This window comes from Danio rerio, chromosome 1 (genome assembly GCF_049306965.1).
Source record: "Danio rerio strain Tuebingen ecotype United States chromosome 1, GRCz12tu, whole genome shotgun sequence".
NCBI classification, from domain to species: Eukaryota; Metazoa; Chordata; class Actinopteri; order Cypriniformes; family Danionidae; genus Danio; species Danio rerio.
In genome coordinates this window covers 25,987,654-26,006,777 of record NC_133176.1, presented here as the reverse complement: position 1 = coordinate 26,006,777, position 19,124 = coordinate 25,987,654, and the positions used below count along the sequence as shown (strand labels likewise).

Genomic DNA, 19,124 nt, shown 5'->3' with positions numbered 1-19,124 from the left:
TCTATGGGGAGAAAAGTCAAGTGTGACCGCAGCTGTTGAAACCTGTTAATTTCTGACAATCACTGACTTATAATCTAGATCTTAGTGGCTAAATCAAACAATTCTTAGCATGGAGCAGCCTAATATTACTTAAACAATATTAGTTTAGTTATATCCTCTAAGAACTAGAACTGGCGAGGCTGTGTTCATGACCAGATGTAACTGGCCAGCATAACTGATTCTAAGCAAGTTAGGGTAAATGATGAACCATTAACTAAAAATAATTATTAGGTTAATCGATTTAAATTAGACTAAATCACAACCTATAAGGTGATTAGCTTGAATTAGATGAATCTAAGTTTAAATTATTATAAATAGGAGTCAGAAGTTGGAAACAAATTTAAATATTTCTTTAAAAAAAATTATAATAAAACATTAAACAAAAAGCCCCCATGTTCACACTGATTTGACCAAAGTGAATTGTCACCCACTTATATATGAAGGATTTTTAAACAAAGTTTTCAAAAGAATCTATTACCAAACTTTGGCAGCACCGCGTGACAAGTGTAGATAAATCAGATCAGCGTTCTAGCACAGGTTGATAGTGATAAGGCAGAAGAGAAAGAATGATTAACAACTACATAAGCCAACTTATGCTAATTGTTCCTGTATACTACTACTACAACAACAACAACAACAACAACAACAACAACAACAACAAAAAATAAATAATAATAATAATTTGAGTTTGCACTGACAGACAAGAACTTTAGCTTGTGATGGAAGACTTTTTTTTTTTTTTTTTTTTTTTAATAAACCAGTCTGCACAACTGTTTTCAACCATATACCAGAGGGGGGTAAACATTTAAATTTTATTTCATTTGTTTGTTTGATAGGTGAAAATCTTTTCTGTACAAGCAGAGTTTACCAAAGAAAATTTGCAGTATGATTGAATAAAGCATGTGAGTGATGTGCGAGCAAACGAAGACAGCACAAAATTAATCACTTAAAACAGTCTTTATTGGGAGACTGACAGCTGATTAATATGCTAAACGCTTTTAATAGGGGTAGCCACTGTTTTGCCATTTGTAGTAACAAGCTCCACAAGACTACCTGACGGTGGTCTGCTTTTACCAACAGTCCACTTAAAGAACAGCCTAGAATGGGAAAAAAATGCATCATATCTTTGTGCACACAGACAAACTCTAGACACTCTAATACACTTATACTTACTGGGTTACATGATTAAGCGGGGTCCAGGAACTGACATCAGCATTGGGCATGATCTTTCTATTTGTGGGTGTATCCAAAGTTACTCTAAAAGGTAGTAAATATTAGTCAAACAAGGATTCTGGACCAATGAGTTGACTCTGTATATTTGTATTTCTTACGGAAGGATTGCTAGAGCAACAGATCGTGGTGGAAGACCACTGTTTGGCCCACCGAGACTCCGGGTCAGCTGATGTACAGATGCCTTTGCCATTCCAAAACTAACAGATTCTAGAACAATAGAAGAGATCGAACCAAGTCATATCTTACAGAATTATTATTTTTATATATAAAAATTCATTAGACCTTGGCTGAACAGTATCAAGAGCAAGTTAAGAGAAATTAAGTGGAATTAGCTGGACTATTCAGCAGCCTGTGTTTTTTTTTTTTTTTTTTTTACAAAATCAACTGCACCCACCCACCTGAGGTAAACCGTAAAAGGGTGCACTGATCCATTTAACGAATATAAAACAGCATGTTTTATTACACAATATTTTGATTTAACCAATGATTTATGTCCAAGTAGGAAATTCTTAAAAGAGGTACATTTAATGGTTACACCTATATAAAGAGCTGCCTATTTATTCCCATACAATTTTAATATATGCACTATTAACACTATAAAAATGTACATAATTTTGCTTAGCCATACAGCTTTTATGCTCGAACCCCAATCAGATATAACTGGACTGGCTAAACAAGCTCTAAGTTTTCTAGAAACATCCTTGCAGGTGTTGAGGCAAGTGGAGTTAAAATCTGCAGGACACTGGATCTCCAGGACAAAAAGTTTGAGAACCCCTGGCCTAGAATTTACTTGACGGCATTTCTGAAAACAAGCTTATTTTAACCCTGCCTAAGCCATGGTACGTTGACTATAAAAAGGAAAAAGCCTAATTCCTTCTTAGAGATCATAATAAAATTAAAATAAAAAACAGCAACTCCATGATCTTCCACACCTATACACAAAATGCAACTTCAAGCTTTTTATAAATTAGAAAATTAATTGTTCATAAGCAGATGCTTACGGTCTAATCTAAGTCAATGATCTAATGTTAAGATGTACTCCCACCAGACCTGGTAATAACCTTTTTTTATTATTAAAAAAGAAGACATCTTAACCTTTACTTTAGAGCAGTTGTAAAAACATTTTAAACAGTGCTGAAATGAAAAGCTAAAGTTTACAAAATGCATTTCCAACTAAAGATATTTAATTACCATTGACCATCAGCAAGTTCTCAAGCTAAAGCACAAAACTGTCAACATGGTCAATTGTTTGTTTCAAACAAAAAGTTAAACTATTTGTAATAAAATGTTTACCCTAAACCATTTTACATTAATAACAAATTGGTTTGTCAATTATACATTTGCATTTCATTCCAGAAATGAAGGGAAGAAAATAAATGAAGTTTTACACCTGCTGTCGGCCCCAGTGCTACTTTGGCTCCAGTCAGTGTGAGCAGTCCCCCCACTCTCAGGTATCTGGTTGCTAGGTGAGTACAAATAGTGGAGGTCCACACATTTTGTTTCCACATCAGATCCGCATACTTGTACAGAGCTGAGAAAAAATAAAACCCCTCATACGGTCAAACAATCACATAACTGAAACTTCAGGACAATTATTGAACTAGATCTTGCATCCTTTTAACAGTGCAAAATACACAAAACACTTCAGAAAGCAACAAAGCTTCCAAGTGGTATCTTTGACAATGCCATTGCAACAGATCATGTCTGAAAAATCTATGAGACCAGTACTAACATTTGGCTTTAGCATTGCCCTCTGCTTGACCTCCAGCCACGCAGAAGATGGCATCAACTTTCTCAACACCCAACAGCTTACCAACACCCACTGTTACCTATGAGGGGGCGGGGGGGGGGGGGGGGGAATAAACAGATACAAGTTACTTGAAACAACATTAATGTGAGGTGCTTAAATTAACTGGATTTACTATAGCCCTTTCTTTGCTTCTCCATGTTGGCTGTATACACAGTTTCCCCAACCCTGTTTGAGGCACACAAACAGAACATTTCAGATGTTTCTCTTAAATTAACAATGAGATTCTGAAGTGTCTTTTAATTTTCTGTTGAGTTGATTCAGGTATGCGTTATTAGGAAGGTGTATTTATTAAAAAAAAAAAAAAAAAAAAAGTTCTGTTAGTGTGCCTTCAGGAACAGGGTTGGGAAACACTGGTATAAAGCTGCGGTCACACTGCACTTTTTTCCCCCGATAGACTTAAATTTATACGCATGCAAATGCATCAGACCACAAACACAAATTCATGCGTCAAGTTTCGCAGTTCACTGTAGTGCATGGTTAAAGCTTGGTGAACTCTGACATGCAAAAATCATGTCTTGACTGCGCGAGGCTAATCGATGATCAAAACATGACCTCTCTGGGCAGGAATTTAAAACCTAAACCAATCGCTTGCCGTTTTAGATGTCTAGTCATCTTGTTTAATCCCGCCACCCTTTTCACAGCACTGTACGACAGAAATTCACAAGCACAAACCCTAGTGTGATCGTGGCTTCACATATGCTTGGATGTTCCATACACTGTAATTGCGGTTTCCTTAACTGCTCGAACATTACGGGGTAAAGAGTTTACAACCTTTTCTGTAGTCCAAATAAACATTTTGCCAAACATCAAACTGAAAATCATAAGCTCAGAGCATTACATGAAAGGTCTAGACAATCTTTCACCTAGCGTACTTTGGGGTATGCCATCATTACAGCCAACAAATGCATTGGCCAGCACTGCCATTGGTTAAATCACTAAGAATCTTATTTTGATGCCAATTTATTAATTTCAAATCTTAAATTATTTTAACAATAATATGTAGAAAGTTAATGCACAGCAAAACTTACATTAAGCATTACATTTAGAACAAAAACATTAGAACTTTTAATTTCTTTACATTCTTTGATTCTTAAAGCAGGTGCTTTTACACTTATGGAAAAGAGCCCTAGTTTTAGCAAACTTCTGGGAACTGAATGAATGGAATTGGCTCTGATTAAAACATGCTTAAGTTAAAAAAAAAAAAAAAAAAAAAAAAAAAAAAAAAAAAGTCTTTTACACAGTGTACCTGTTTGGCTTGATCAGTGAAGGATTCAGTCATCTTAACTTTAACATTTGCATTGGCTTCTTTGTTGACTCTGACATCAACAGATACAACCCACTGAGGAAGGAAAAAAAAAAAAAAATCAAAATGGTCATTTTGACATAACAGGCCAGAAGATATTAATTAATCAATATTTAATGAGAAACGTATACGACTGGTGGTTAGTACAGTAAATAATTAACCATTATCAAAACATAAGCCTATGGTGTAGGCAAACTTATTTTCAATGAAGTAGTCTTTCTTCTGAATTAATCCAACTTACCCAATGTTTGGCTCTGAAGTAGCGCACACTCTCTGTGCCCAGTGCTCCTTTTCCCCCATAAACAATCACTTTCTTTACTTCCCTGGAAGCCAGGCTGTAATTCAGAACCATTACTGAAAAACAAATAAATGAAAACTGACACCGGTGCATCACAGACAAATTCACATTAGTACAAAGCTTATCCCATTAGGAAACTATCCAGATCTCAACTGTGCAGTAAAACTTTGAGTAAATCTCTTTAAGTTTAATAAGAAACTTTCAGCAGGGCAGTCAAACACAGATTCTAGAGGACAACAGTCCTGAAGAATTTAGTTTCAACTCCGCTTTAACACATTTACCTGTAGGTTTCAAACTAATTTGATAGACTAAATTAGTTAGATTAAGCACGATTAACTAGTGTTAAAGTAAATTTGTGCAGAGCTGGAACTGAGTTTGATGCATGTGACTTACAGGTAAGGAGGACACCAAAAGTAAACATGATTCTGACACAAACTGTCTACAACACTGCAGATAAGGCTTATTGATTCATATTTATAGGCCGCTGGTGTGATTGGTAATGAGAGACACCTGTGGAGGATTAACAGGAGTGACGACAGTGGAAGACAGATGTAAAAAAAAAATGACCAGAATATTCTCCCTCTCTCTTTCTCTCTCTCTCTCTCTCTCTCTCTCTCTCTCTTTCTCTCTCTCTCTCTCTCTTTCTCTCTCTCTCTCTCTCTCTCTCTCTCTCTCTCTCTCTCTATTCAATTCAATAATTTCTTTATTGGCATGACAAATGTTACAAATGTATTGCCAAAGCAGTTCTAAAGTTTACATAAAAAGTAACATCCATATATAATAATAATAATTTTAATAAACAGTACACAATAGATAGTATTAGTAAAAAAAAAGATATTTATATATAATATTTAAATAAAATATAGACAATATATCATATTATGCAATTCATCACAATATTTTATATATATATATATATATATATATATATATATATATATATATATATATATATATATATATATATATATATATATCACATTAATATTAATATTTCATATTATTATTTAAAATATCATATTATTATTTAGCATATATTATTTATACAAATCAATACAAAAATAATAATAGATCGTCAACGGTTTCATTTGCTCAACAAACAATTTTAACATTCCTCTAGAATAGAACCAATCCATATAAACCATAAACTACCTAAATATCATAAACAGTTATATGATATATTATATTAAAATATCATAAATTATAATTAACATTATCAAAATTATCTAGAGTCCAAGCAATATTGAGTATTTTATTCACAACTATTCAATCAGCCGAGTGCAGATTAAACTGATCATGCGTTTGATCTCTTTCAGACTGGTGCTGTGTGTGTCCACTGGCAGTTTCAGTGCTGCAGCATAGCTCAGTTCCCTGTTGTTGTCTGTAACTGCTGGTGTTGTTACCCAACACTGGGACTTCTCCGAATACAAGCTGTTTCCTCTGCTGGTGATGTGGTGGTACTACAAGATACTGCTGTAGTTGATAAGGGTGTGGAGGCTGATGGCAAAACTACTGAGGGTGTAGGCATGCTGGCCTTGGGTGTGAGTGCTGAGAATGTGGGTGTACTGGCACAAGGCATGGGAGCTGATGGTGTGGGTGCACTGGCACAGGACGTGGATGCTGATGGTGTGGGTGCACTGGCACAGGGCATGGATGTTAAGGGTGTGGGTGCACTGCCGCAGGGCATGGATGCTGAGGGTGTGGGAGCACTGGCACAGGGTGTGGATGCTGAGGAGGGAGTGGGTGCATTGGCACAGGGTGTGGATGCTGTGGAGGGTTTGGAGGCACTGTCACAGGGTGTGGATGCTTAGGGTTTGGGTGCACTGTCACAGAGCGTGGATGCTTAGGGTTTGGGTGCACTGACACAGGGTGCGAATGCTAAGGGCGTGGGTGCACTGGCAGAGGGTGTTGATGCTGAGGAGGGTTAGTGTGCACTGTCACAGGGTGTGGAGGCTGAGGGTGCTGGGCAGGCACGTGCACACATAGGGCTTAACCTGTGCAGTGCACATGTCCTTTTTAGTCTTGGATAGAAAGTGCCCTTCCCAAATAATCTTAAGTACGCCCGCGACCCCGCTCTTCAGTTCGCGACAACCCCTCTTACTGTTCCACACACCTACCACACCCCGATGCGAATGTTTGGTATTTCAGCACATTTACGTGAGATCTCCGTGTTCACTCTCTGTATAGTCCGCGGGTGGAAATCAGTTCTGGGTAGAAGGTTGTAGATGATTATTTTTGAAGATGGAAAAGTCTCAGTTTCTTTAATTGCCACTTGTGTAATGGACTGTGCAACTTGTTCTTGTTGTGTCTTCGGGTCATTTGTCCCTATGTGTATGATGATATGGCTGGGATTAAAAAGTTCCTCTTTGTCCAGCTAAAGAAAGGCACTAGCTGTGTTTGGGCACCAGCGTTTCAATGTTGTGTGACTGGGGAATAGCCGTTTCTCACTGATGTACTTGCCATATGAGTCCATTAAGATAACTATTTCTGCCTTTCTGCATGTGTTCTGCTAATCTCAGCTGTGTTTGGGCTGACGTGTGTCTGCTCTCTGTGTGTTCGTTTCAGGTGGTGTCTGAGTGGTGCTTGATGTAGACCGAGCGAGGGTTTTTGTTTCCCTTTTTTTTTTTCTCTCTCTCTCTGATGATCAATTCTTCTTTTACAGTCATCAGCTCAGTGTTTAAGGTGTTTTTGTCCTGTTGTAACTTTTTTTTTTCTCCTCAGTTCTTCAACACTATCTTTATATTCTTGGTTGAGCTGCTGCAATTTGTTTTCTAGTTGTTGAAGGTGTTTGTTGGATGTTGTCAATGACAGCACCAGTTCTCAGAGCTCCACCAGCTCCACATCTTGTAGAGACAGGCTGTTGCGTATCTGAGTGACTGACCGCTCCAGCTGGGCATTACAGTCCAGGACAAGCTCTTCCAGCTCCAGCTACAGGCTGGAGCACCTGCCTTTAGCACTGCTGTCTGCTCTGCCTGGTTGTCTCTCTTGCTCTACTATTAATTGAAGCTCATTAAATTGATCTTGTACAAAGATGAGACAGGCTTCATTCCCCTGAAACATTATTGTTCCAATGTGGTATATATTTACGGTTAAAAAGGGGGTCACGGTCCTCATCATGAATTTGGATTTGTCTTCCATTGCAGATGCTGTGTTTTTTTTTTTATTCTTGTAATACAGATAGCTTTGTGCCAAGCATTGCTGTTTTCTGTGTACAGCTGCAAATTAGTGATGGTGCATGAGTCTCTTTTTTGGCAGAAGTCAGCCATTAAGGTCTCAGGTTGGGTCCTGAGCATTTGGTGTTTGTATGTCTTCCTGTCCTTCGCACTCTTAACTCTGTGTGGGTATGTGATGGTTTGGCTGTAAGGGAGGGGCACAGAGGATGCTCCTGCTGACAATTTTTAACTGTAAACTCTTCTCTCATTCTCTCTCTCTCTTGGGCCGTGAGGGACTTGAGCTGTAGATGGAGGAGCTGAACACGCAGCAACAAGATGGCTTGAATAAATGTTCGAGTCCCGGCTGGGCCAGTTGGCATATCTGTGTGGAGTTTGCATGTTCTCCATATGTTCACAAAGAGATGCGGTATAGGTGAATTGAATAAACTAAATGTTATATGTGAATGTGAGAGTGTATGGGTGTTTCCCAGTACTGGGTTGCAGCTGGAAGGGCATACGCCCTGTAAAACATATGCTGGAATAGTTGATGGTTCATGCAACCCCAGATAATTAAGGGACTATAAAGCAAAAAGAATGAATGAAATTCATGTTACTTTAATTTTCGCTATTTGATTCAAATGGGTCAGTTGCCATTTCTGTGTGAAGTTTGCATGTTCTACCAGCATTCGCATGGGTTTCCTCCTGTGCAAACTTCACACAGAAATGCCAACTGACTCAGCCGAGGCTTGAACCAGCGACCCTCTTGCTGTGAGGCAACAGCACTTTATATATAGTTGAAGTCAGAATTTCCCAATTTCTGTTTAACAGAGAGAAGATTTTTTTCAACACATTTCTAAACATAACAGTTTTAATAACTCATTTCTAATAACTGATTTATTTTATCTTTGCCATTATGAAAGTAAATAATATTTTACTAGATATTTTTCAAGACACTTCTATACAGCTTAGAGACATTTAATGGCTTAACTAGGTTAATTGGGTTAACTAGGGACGTTAGGGTAATTTGGCAATTTACTGTAACGATGATTTGTTCTGTAGACCATCGAAAAAATAACTTTAAAGGGCAAATAATTTTGTCCTTAAAATGGTGTGTAAAAAATTTAACACTGCTTTTATATTAGCCGAAATAAAGCAAATAATACTTCCTCCAAAAGAAAAAAAAGTATCAGACATACTTTGAAAATGTATTTGCTCTGTTAAACATCATTGGAGAAATATTTAAAAAAGAGAAAACATTCAAAGGACGGCTAATAATTCTGACTTCAACTGTAAATACATACATATATACACACGCACGCATGCACACACATACATGCACGCACACACACACACATACTGTACACACAAACACACACAAACCAGCCACTTTATTAGGTACGCCCAAATTGTACAGGGAGTTGGACCCTCTTTTCCCTTGAGAACTGCCTTAATCCTATGTGGAATAAATTCAACAAGGTACAGAAAATATTCCTCAAAGATTTTGCTCCATTTTGGCGTGATAGCATCACGCAGTTGCTGCAGATGTGTCAGCTGCACATCCATGATGCCAATGTCCTGTTTTACCACATCTCTTATTGTCATGTTAAAGAAACCAGTCTGAGATGATTCTCACTTTACTACATGGCACGTTATCCTGCTTAAAGTAGCCATTAGAAGATGGGTACACTGGTCATAAAGGGATGGACATGGTCAGCAACAACACTCAATTAGGCTGTGGAGTTGACACAATGCTCAAATGGTCCCTTACAGAAAAGTCACATGAATTTCACATGTGATCACATGTGCATTTCACATGTGGTTTGTGTGTTTCACATGTAAAATTTCACATGTGCAATTTCACATGCACATGTGATCACATGTGAATTTCACATGTGAAACTCATGTGAAATTTCTGTAAGGGGTACTAATGGGCCCAAGTGTACCAAGAAAATATTCCCACCAGCCTGAACCGTTGATACAAGGCAGAATGGATCCATGTTTTCATGTTGTTGATGCCAAATTCTGACCCTACCATTCTAATGTTGCAGACGAAATCAAGACTCATCGGACCAGGCAATGTTTTTTTAATCATCAATTGTCTAATTTTGGTGAGCCTGTGCGAACTGTAGCCTCAGTTTCCGGTTCTTAGCTGACAGGTGTAATATTTTGCTGCGTGGATTCTCCACCAATAAACATGTAGCAAATTATAATAATGTAGAATAAATTGCACGCATATCTACATTAATAATCTGTAACAAATTATAATTTAGATTAAAGTGCTCGCATATCTACACCATTACTACTGTGATCAATTGGCTCAAGGTTATTCTTCCCATGCCTTTTCCACTGTTATAATGTTGCGAGTTATGATTTAGATTACACTGCTCGCTTATCTTCTGCACCATTATATATATATATTTATATATATATATATATATATATATATATATATATATATATATATATATATATATATATATATATATATATATATATATATATATATATATATATATATATATATATATATATATATGCTCCTCTGCATACCTCGGTTGTAATGAGTGGTTATTTGAATTACTATTATTGCCTTTTTATCAGCTTGAACCAGTCTGGCCATTCTCCTCTGATGTCAACAAGGCGTTCCCAGCCGGCACACGACCGACCTTCAACGTTGAAATATGGTTGAAATAAGGTCAGATGTGTTTTGAACGTTGAAATAATGTTGATAGAACGTTTAATGTTGAACGGTTGAAAAACAGCCTGCATATGACAAGGCTTCAACGTTGAAATGTGGTTGAAAATACGTCAGTAGTTGCTTTAATGTTGAAACAATGTTGAATGATAAATGGTTGAAAAAAGTTACAGAAATCCTTGTACAAATCAACGTTGACATTTTTTTTATCATGATCTGTATGTTGAATTAACGTCATGGCTTCACCCAATATTCAACATATTTGGTTACCATGGTATCGGAGGACTCGGCGCACGCGGCCGCGCGCAGCGCTTCACTTCACTTCACTTAATTACGAACACCTGACCTGCAGTGCAGCAGAATTCAGAGGTAAGCGTGTTTTTAGATGCTTAAATGTTTTATTTACCCCCCGATTTTGTTTTACACACAGTGTATCTTAAATGTGACTTGGTGTAGTGTTTCGAATTTTGAAGCATTTAAAACTTTCCAGTTTGGTTTTTAGTCTTGTTTGCGCTCCGGTGACGCGCAGCTAACCTTGAGGTAATGTCACATGTTTAACGTTAGTCTAAATGAGCGTTTTTATGGCAAATTCAAAGCGATAAACTCCAAACGCAGTTTAAACCCACCAAGCAAAGTTACGTCCAAAAGACGTCTTTTCTACGTCTCTGTCAGACGTTGAAATTACGTCCTCTGAAGAGCCAGAATGAAAGTTTTTATGACGTCTTTTATTGACGTCTTTTCAACGTCTTTTTTCGACGTCTTTTCGACGTCTTTTCGGCGTCTTTTTGACGTCCTTTTACAGTATTTTTGACGTATTTTTTGTCTATTTACTTTTATTTATTTGTATTACCCAGCTAACATAAGACCAGCGGGCCACTGGCGGCCCGCCGGCGGCAAAGTCGCCGGTCCACTGGCGGGCGCCGCCCGCGGTCCACCTCAATTTGCTCATCGTTATTCCAGCGCCCCACCATCGGCTCCCGCCGCTTTTCCGACGGTGGTCCGCCATCGGACCGCTGGTTTTAAATAAGTGTCTGCTGGCGGCCCGCGGTCGGTCCACATGTCATTTTTAAATATTATATTAGCCTTTACAATTGTATTAAATATAAATATGTCCAATAATGAAATCAAGTACAAAATACTTAATCATTATAACATTTATTTATAATACTGCATAACGAACATACATTAAACACTTAATGAAATGTTTCAAAAACACATACGTTAACAAATATAACAAAATAAATATAAAATACATATAAAATACATACAAATATAATATAACAACATACATACAACAGTTACATTTTACAGTAGTTTTATAAGTAATGTTAATGGTTTAAATATGAACTAATATGAACAATACCTGTACAGCATAATTTATGTACAGCATTTACTAATGCATTAATAAAATCAGTCATGCTTGTTAACATTAGTTAATACATTGCGAGTTAACATGAATAAACAATTAACAACTTTTTACCATTTACCAACATTAGCAAAGATGAATAAATACTGTAATAAATGTATTGTTTATTATGTTAGTAAATACATTAACTAATACATACAACCTTATTGTAAAGTGGTAGCCATTCAACAATGAGTTTTCTATAATAAAGACAAACTTTGAGACTTCTCATTATAAAAATAAACTATTAAAAAAAATTATTGTTTATATTTTAACATTATTATAATTATTTATTATAATATTATATTAAATTATAACATTCTTATGACATTTAACGTTATTATAAATAACATAAGAATAAATTACATTGCGAATAAATATTAACATATTACAATAAATCTAAATGTGCATTATTATTACAAAATCAAACTGTAAAACATCTGGAGGTTATTAATAACTACACTGGGGCAGCACAGTGGCTCAGACTGTCACCTCACAGCAAAAAGGTCGCTGGAGTCCCGGCTGGGTCCGCTGGCATTTCTGTGTGGAGTTTGCATGTTCTCCCTGTTTTGGTGTGGGTTTCCACCACAGTCCAAACACTTGTGCTATAGGTGAATTTGAACATAGTGTAGAAGTGTCTGTGAATACGAGAGTGTATGGGTGTTTCACAGTGCTGGGTTGCAGCTGGAAGGCTATGTAAAACATATGCCAAAGTAATATCCAGTTCCTTACGCTGTGGCGACCCCTGATATTAAGCTGAAGGAAAATGCAGGTTCTTTTGTCTGCCCCCTCATGATTAGCAGATCCTAATAAAAATGTCTTTGAGGCTCCCTTCCGCTGTCTCTCTTGTAGCAGGCTTCTCTCTTATCCTGAAATAACAGAATCATCAATCATCATTTTTGTCCATCATCAGTAACTAGGTCATTATGGACATTAATGTTTGTATTTTTTATTGTCTTTTTATTGGACATCAAGACTGCATTGATTTGATCGATAACATTAATTTACAGTTTAAAAGTAACACTGAAATATTTTTACAGTTTAAAATAATGATTTTTAATTTCAATACATTGTAAATGGTCCATTTGAGTATTAATAGACTGTCTGCTTAATATCTGTTGATTCTGCTCCTTCAACAGACATTAACTGACCCTAACCCTAACCCTTAATTTACCAAGTACATTAGCTCCCTTCATCTTGGCTCTTTTCTTCTGTTGTAGGGGTAATTTTGTCACTCCTGAAACTACAGACCACTTTTTAAAATTAATATTAGTTTACATTACTGTGAAATATCAAAGTAACACATTTGTACTAACTTTAACATTTTAATTCGCTCTTGTCGACAGTACAGTGCTTATTTTAGGCTTAATAAAGTAGACTACCTCCAATAAAACATTGTCAAACCTCTCATCTACACATAAAATGTAATTAAAAGCCAACACTTTTATAAACAATAGCTAGCCTAATGCTAACGTTACCTCTGCTAAAACTCTAACGGACTTTTTCCAAAGACACAACAGTCTCTATAAAAAACATGTTCAACAGAAATATGTCAATTACCAGTAAGAAAAGTGTCAGAAACAGTTGTATGTAACATTTGCGTGATTTTAGCGACTAAACTTACCTGAAATTAGTGAAAACTGCCGCATGAGAGAAGTGCTGTTGACGGTCAGGTGTCGTGTCGTTGCTCCGTTTCCATGACAACGCTCTCTGCTGCAGTGCTTGAATGGGGCTCGGTAATGGACACTTTAAAGTCACGCAGCATTTACATAAACATTTAAACAATTTATAAACATATTAAATAATGACATTTAATATTAAATCTTGATTTTTAAACTTAATTTTGTTTTGTTTTAATAATAACCTGTTATATTTAAAACCTCTTGTAGTTTTATTTACTAAACTTTGCTTTTATTAATAACTATATTTTTATTTAGTGCCTCATTTGTTTAAAATGTAAAAAGTGTTAAACAAAAGTACTTATCAGGTACAGAACAGCCAACAACATTAAAAACATCACCGGGTGGGCCATCGGTTAGCCACTGGTGTCCAGACGGCGGTCCACCCACGGTAATCCGCTGGTGGCGTGCCACCCAAAAAAACGCCGGTGGGCCGACATAACTTTTAGAATGGGCGGCTTGCCGCTGGTAAGCCGACGGCGGTCCGCCCATATCAAGCCGCTGAATTTGTGCCGACCAAAAAACGCAGACGGTCCGCCAACTCGATTGTTTGCTGGGTATGTATGTTTGTGATTCTTTTAAATGACAAACACCCATAGGACAAATAAACAGACAGTGCACATTAAATTGAAACATATTTATTTAACGAACAAACAAACAGTCCAATTCACAATAAGACCAGAAACATGCATTAAATGGACAGTTCAGCCAAAAATGAATATTTAATAAACACTCAAAACAAATAGAAATGGATATATATATATATATATATATATATATATATATATATATATATATATATATATATATATATATATATATATATATATTAGATTTTTTTTTTCATCAACAAAATGTATTCTGCGCTAGACCTTGTGCTATACGTCCAAAATAGGTCAGATTTGAACGTTGAATTCACGTCCAAAAGTGGTCATAGTCCGACGTCAATATGTCAACCAGATTTGCACGTCGAACTGACGTGCAGATATGGTCACGGACGGACCGACGCAAAATTTACGTGATCTGCACGTCCGCACAACGTCTAGTGTTTGGTGGGAAGTTACTGAGCAACGTTATAAAACAATATCCTTTTTATACGCTGTATCATTAGTGTTATTATTACAAAGTGAACTGCTGTCGTTTCACTGTTGTTGTTGTTTTTGCTTTTAGAGATGTAACGTTAACTTACTCCATAGACGCACTAACTTGCACAGCATTGAATGGAAAAGGCTTTGTCCATGTAAGTTTACTTTACCTTTAACTAAGCTATCTGTTAAATCTTCTTGGTGCTTTGGTTGGTGATATTCTCTTTCTAATCTGTTTGTTTATTGATTGTTAGGCTATGTTGTGATATTATATTGTTATATTGATATTATTATTGTGAAATCATGTTGTGATGTTATACTATGTGACAGTATTGGGGAACAAATATTTATTTAGTTAGAAATTAATGCTTAAATTACACTTTGTATAGTAGCAGATAAGAGGTGTAATGGGTTTTAATTTTCTGGGTTTTCTGGAAGGTCCAGTTGAGGGGCATCAAGAACACGCAGATGGCCTAAACCTGTGTCAGCCTGGACAGACTGCAGTTCTGCTATTCCACGCCAAGGCTTTTGTATGGATGTCTGACTACTACTGTGTTCTCTAAAGGTATTACTGGAGCAAAACAACAGCACCTGTTACAGTGAAATTTGTATTCATAAAAATAGGGATACATGTGTAGCAGGTCCAGTACATGTGATGTCATTGAGAAGTTGTTTTTATTAAATGTTATTAAAACAAATAAATAAACATGCTATTTAAATAAATCTAAATATTAAAAACTTGAGGATTAAGATGAGAAATGAAATGCATCATCTGTCTTGCGAAAGGGGTCTACTTAAGAATTCTGGTGTTTTCCAACTGAAAGGGATAGTTCACCCAAGAATGAAAATTTACTCACATTTTACTCCCCAAATGGTTTAAAACCATTATGAGTTTATTTTGTTGAACAAAAAAAAGAGGCTATTCTGAAAAAAAAACTAAAAACCTGTAAACATTGACCTCCATAGTAGAAAAAAAAATACTATAGAAGTCAATGGTTATAGATTTGCAGCTTTCTTCAAAATATCATCTTTTGTGTTCAACGTGGTCAGTAAATGACGACAGAATAAACATTTTGAACTATCCCTTTAATTCTCTGTCCTACATGCAGACTTTTGTAGAAGTGCTACTCCTTCTAGAGTTTTTCTCAACCATATGTCTAAAAAGCTTCAAACAGCTTTTACAGTACATGTAATGGTTTACAACAACTTGTAATTATTAGATGTGTTGAATGTTTCATGATTCTTTACTGCAGCCTTTGTTAAAAAAAAAAAAAAGTAATTTTTTTGAGAATCTGAAATTTGAATTCTGGAAATGCTGGCACCGGTGGTGGCGAAGGGCTTCCTGACTATATCACACCTAATTCTTCACTTCTCTTAGTTAGAAATATTCAGATGGGTGAGTCAAAATTATTGAGTGTGACGATATTATAGGACAAATTTGGATTCAATAAAAAATAAATATTTGAATTTCACTTTGTATAATAGCAGATACCAACTTAGTTGTAACCTCGTATTTCATTTATTGCAGGTTTTCTGGAAGCTCCAGTTGAGGTCATCAAGGACATACTGATGGCCTAAACCAGTGTCAGCCTAGACAGACAGACAGACATCTATTGCAGTTCTGCTACACAAGACCAAACTCTCTGCTTTTGTATGGATGTCTGACTAGTACGGTGTTCTCTAAAGGTATAACTGGAGCAAAACAACAGCATCCGTTACAGTGAAATTTGTGTTCATAAAAGATATGTGTAACAGGTCCAGTACATTTGTCATAAAGGTTAAATCACAGTAAGTACTGTAAAAATAACTTGTTTGCCTTTGCCACAACAGGTCATGGTGTGTGCTTACTGCTCGTAGTAAACACACATGCTGATCTGATGCGGGAGAGATATACGCAAACACATTTGTATTTACTGTTTTGTTTTGCCTCACTAAAGTGTTGTTGGAGCTTGGTATGTTCACAGTTGAAATCACTGAAGTCACATGGAACGTTTTGACAATGTGTTTTGTGCCTTATCTTGACAATGACCATCTTGGGACTATTGCTGTCTGTAGAGGATGAGGAGCATTTAATCTAAAATATTTTAGTTTGTGTTCTGAAGATTAACAGGTCTCTGGGATGACACAAGTACTTAATAACAGAACCTATATGAACAGTTAATGTGACATGTAATAGTGAAATAGTGGTCCTACATTCACAAATGTGAGCCATTAGTATAAGACCCATGTGAACATGCAATTTTTATGATACTAATAATAATAGAATAACAAATTGCTTTTACTGTTGTGTTTGTGAGAGAGAATCAAACCATATATTCTACATATTTTCTTGATGATTTACTGAAATATTTGTCTACAGGTTTAGATTATAGCATGAGTTTTCACTATTGTGAAAGTGAAGCCATTCATTCACAATGAATTGGTATGGCAAACCTCATTATTGATTTTGTAGGAAACTCACCTGGTCTTTGAGAAATAAATATGTATTTAACTGCTAGACTGATATAGATGTTTAAGTGTTTTACACTTGATTCTTTGTCCCAGTGCCATCTTTTACCTCAAGTTTTTCTCTCAACCTATAAAACCTCAAACAGATGTAATGTATTTCACTTGTGATTCTTAGTTGTGAGTGATGTTTTTTATTTTATTTTTTTTACTGCAGCCACATTAAAAATGGGTATTTTGTAAACTTTGTAAACGGAATTGTGTTTTGGAGACTGTGATGGTTGAAGCGTAGTTTAGTTACTTAGTTTAATTTAGTTAGTATCGGTCTTTCTGAAGACGGTAACACTTTACAATAAGGTTGTATTAGTAAGTGTTAATGTATTTACTAACATGAACAAAGGACAATGAAGCATCTTTCATATAAAGAAAGTACAGTTCATGTCAGCTCAGTGCATTAATGTTAACAAGCATGCATTTTGATTTTAATAGCATCGGGACATATTTCAATTAATTAAATGATTAATAAATGCTGTACAAGTATTTGTTCTTTGTTCATGTTAGTAAACATTAACTAACTTTAATTCATAAAACCTAATTAAAAAGTGACTTTAATTGTATGCCTTTTTCTGTATTTGAGCATGTATAGTAACCTGCATGGTTTTAATGAACTATGTATGCTGTAAATGTTGCTGTATATTTAGCATAATTGAAATAATGAGGTGTGTATTAAATAAATTGATACACAGGCTAAGTTGTGTATTTGTGTCGTGTATTTTTAATTAGTAAAAATTTGTGTGCTATATTTATGGACTTTGCGTTGTATGTAATTCCTATTTAACTTACGTTGAAATGTATGACGGTGAAACAACGTCACGGTATCAACGTTGATCCAATTTGCAAAATCGAAAGGTAATTCAACCTTCATTCAACGTCTACAAAACGACCATAATTCACCCATGAAAAAGGTAAGAGTGAAACAACGTTGTGATTTCAACGGTGAATCACCGGTGGTGGTCCGACGGTGAAACAACGTCACTATATAAACGTTGATCCAATTTGCAAAATCGAAAGGTAATTCAACGTTGATCCAACCATAGACCTGACGTTGATTCAACGTTGAATCACCGTTGAAATGCCGGCTGGGTTTGCACCCACATAACTTCTTCGCAAAAAAAAAAATATATATATATTATATATATTAGCCCCCCTGTTTATTTTTTCCCCCAATTTCTGTTTAACGGGGAGATTTCTTCAACACATTTCTACTCATAATAGTTTTAATAACTCATCTCTAATTGCTGATTTATTTTATCTTTGCCATGATGACAGTAAATAATTCGTTCATTCATTTATTTTCTTTTTGGCTTATTCCCTTTATTATCCAGCATATGTTTTACACAGCAGATGCCCTTCAAGCTGCAACCCATTACTGGGAAACACCCATACAATCGTATTCACACACACACACAATACGGACAATTTTAGCTTGCCCAATTCACCTATAGCACGTCTTTGGACTTGTGGGGGAAACCAGAGCACCTGGAGGAAACCCACGTGAACACGGGGAGAACGTGTATATATGTATATGTGCAACACAAACCTTAAGCCCTAAAACACTGAATACACAAATGCAAAGACTAATTTATCCTAAATCCAAAATGTGTATTAAACAATACCCATTCGTCCTGGTATTTATTCCCCACTTCCAAAGCTGACTATTCAAATAAACACATTTATTTATGCATGTATACTTTTTCATTTAAGTTTCTCAAAAGTAATATATTTCTAAATTTATTTAAAAGGCTCCTATTTTGAGATAAGTCTTTAGTGTCTTCAGAGTGTGTCTGTAAAATTTCAGCTTAATATACCCATCAGATAATTTATTATTCCCTCATGAATATACTTATTTTAGGCTTGGAGGACAGTGTAGCTATTTTTGTAACTTGTATTTTTAATGCAAATGAGCTGGTTTCTCCCTGC

At 35.9% G+C, this 19,124-nt stretch overlaps 1 protein-coding gene and 1 long non-coding RNA gene across 3 annotated transcripts; one reads left to right on the top strand and one right to left on the bottom strand.

Annotated features, from left to right (window-relative positions):
• Positions 1–980: 980 nt before the first annotated feature.
• qdprb.4 (quinoid dihydropteridine reductase b, tandem duplicate 4) lies at positions 981–5,132 on the bottom strand. Its single transcript, NM_001111173.1, is given in 8 exon segments — positions 981–1,136; positions 1,213–1,296; positions 1,371–1,479; positions 2,663–2,803; positions 3,005–3,101; positions 4,329–4,421; positions 4,627–4,739; positions 5,077–5,132. Coding segments are annotated over 8 exon segments (774 nt in total). The 5' UTR covers positions 5,105–5,132; the 3' UTR covers positions 981–1,027.
• Positions 5,133–10,480: 5,348 nt separating this feature from the next.
• LOC141385604 (uncharacterized) lies at positions 10,481–17,945 on the top strand. Of its 2 annotated transcripts, none has more exons than XR_012406349.1 (4): positions 10,481–10,899; positions 14,785–14,854; positions 15,138–15,264; positions 16,228–17,945. It is a non-coding gene; the product is annotated as an uncharacterized lncRNA (long non-coding RNA). The 2 variants fall into 2 exon arrangements; XR_012406350.1 differs by having other exon boundaries at positions 10,840–11,070; positions 16,228–17,937.
• The last annotated feature ends 1,179 nt before the right edge of the window (positions 17,946–19,124 follow it).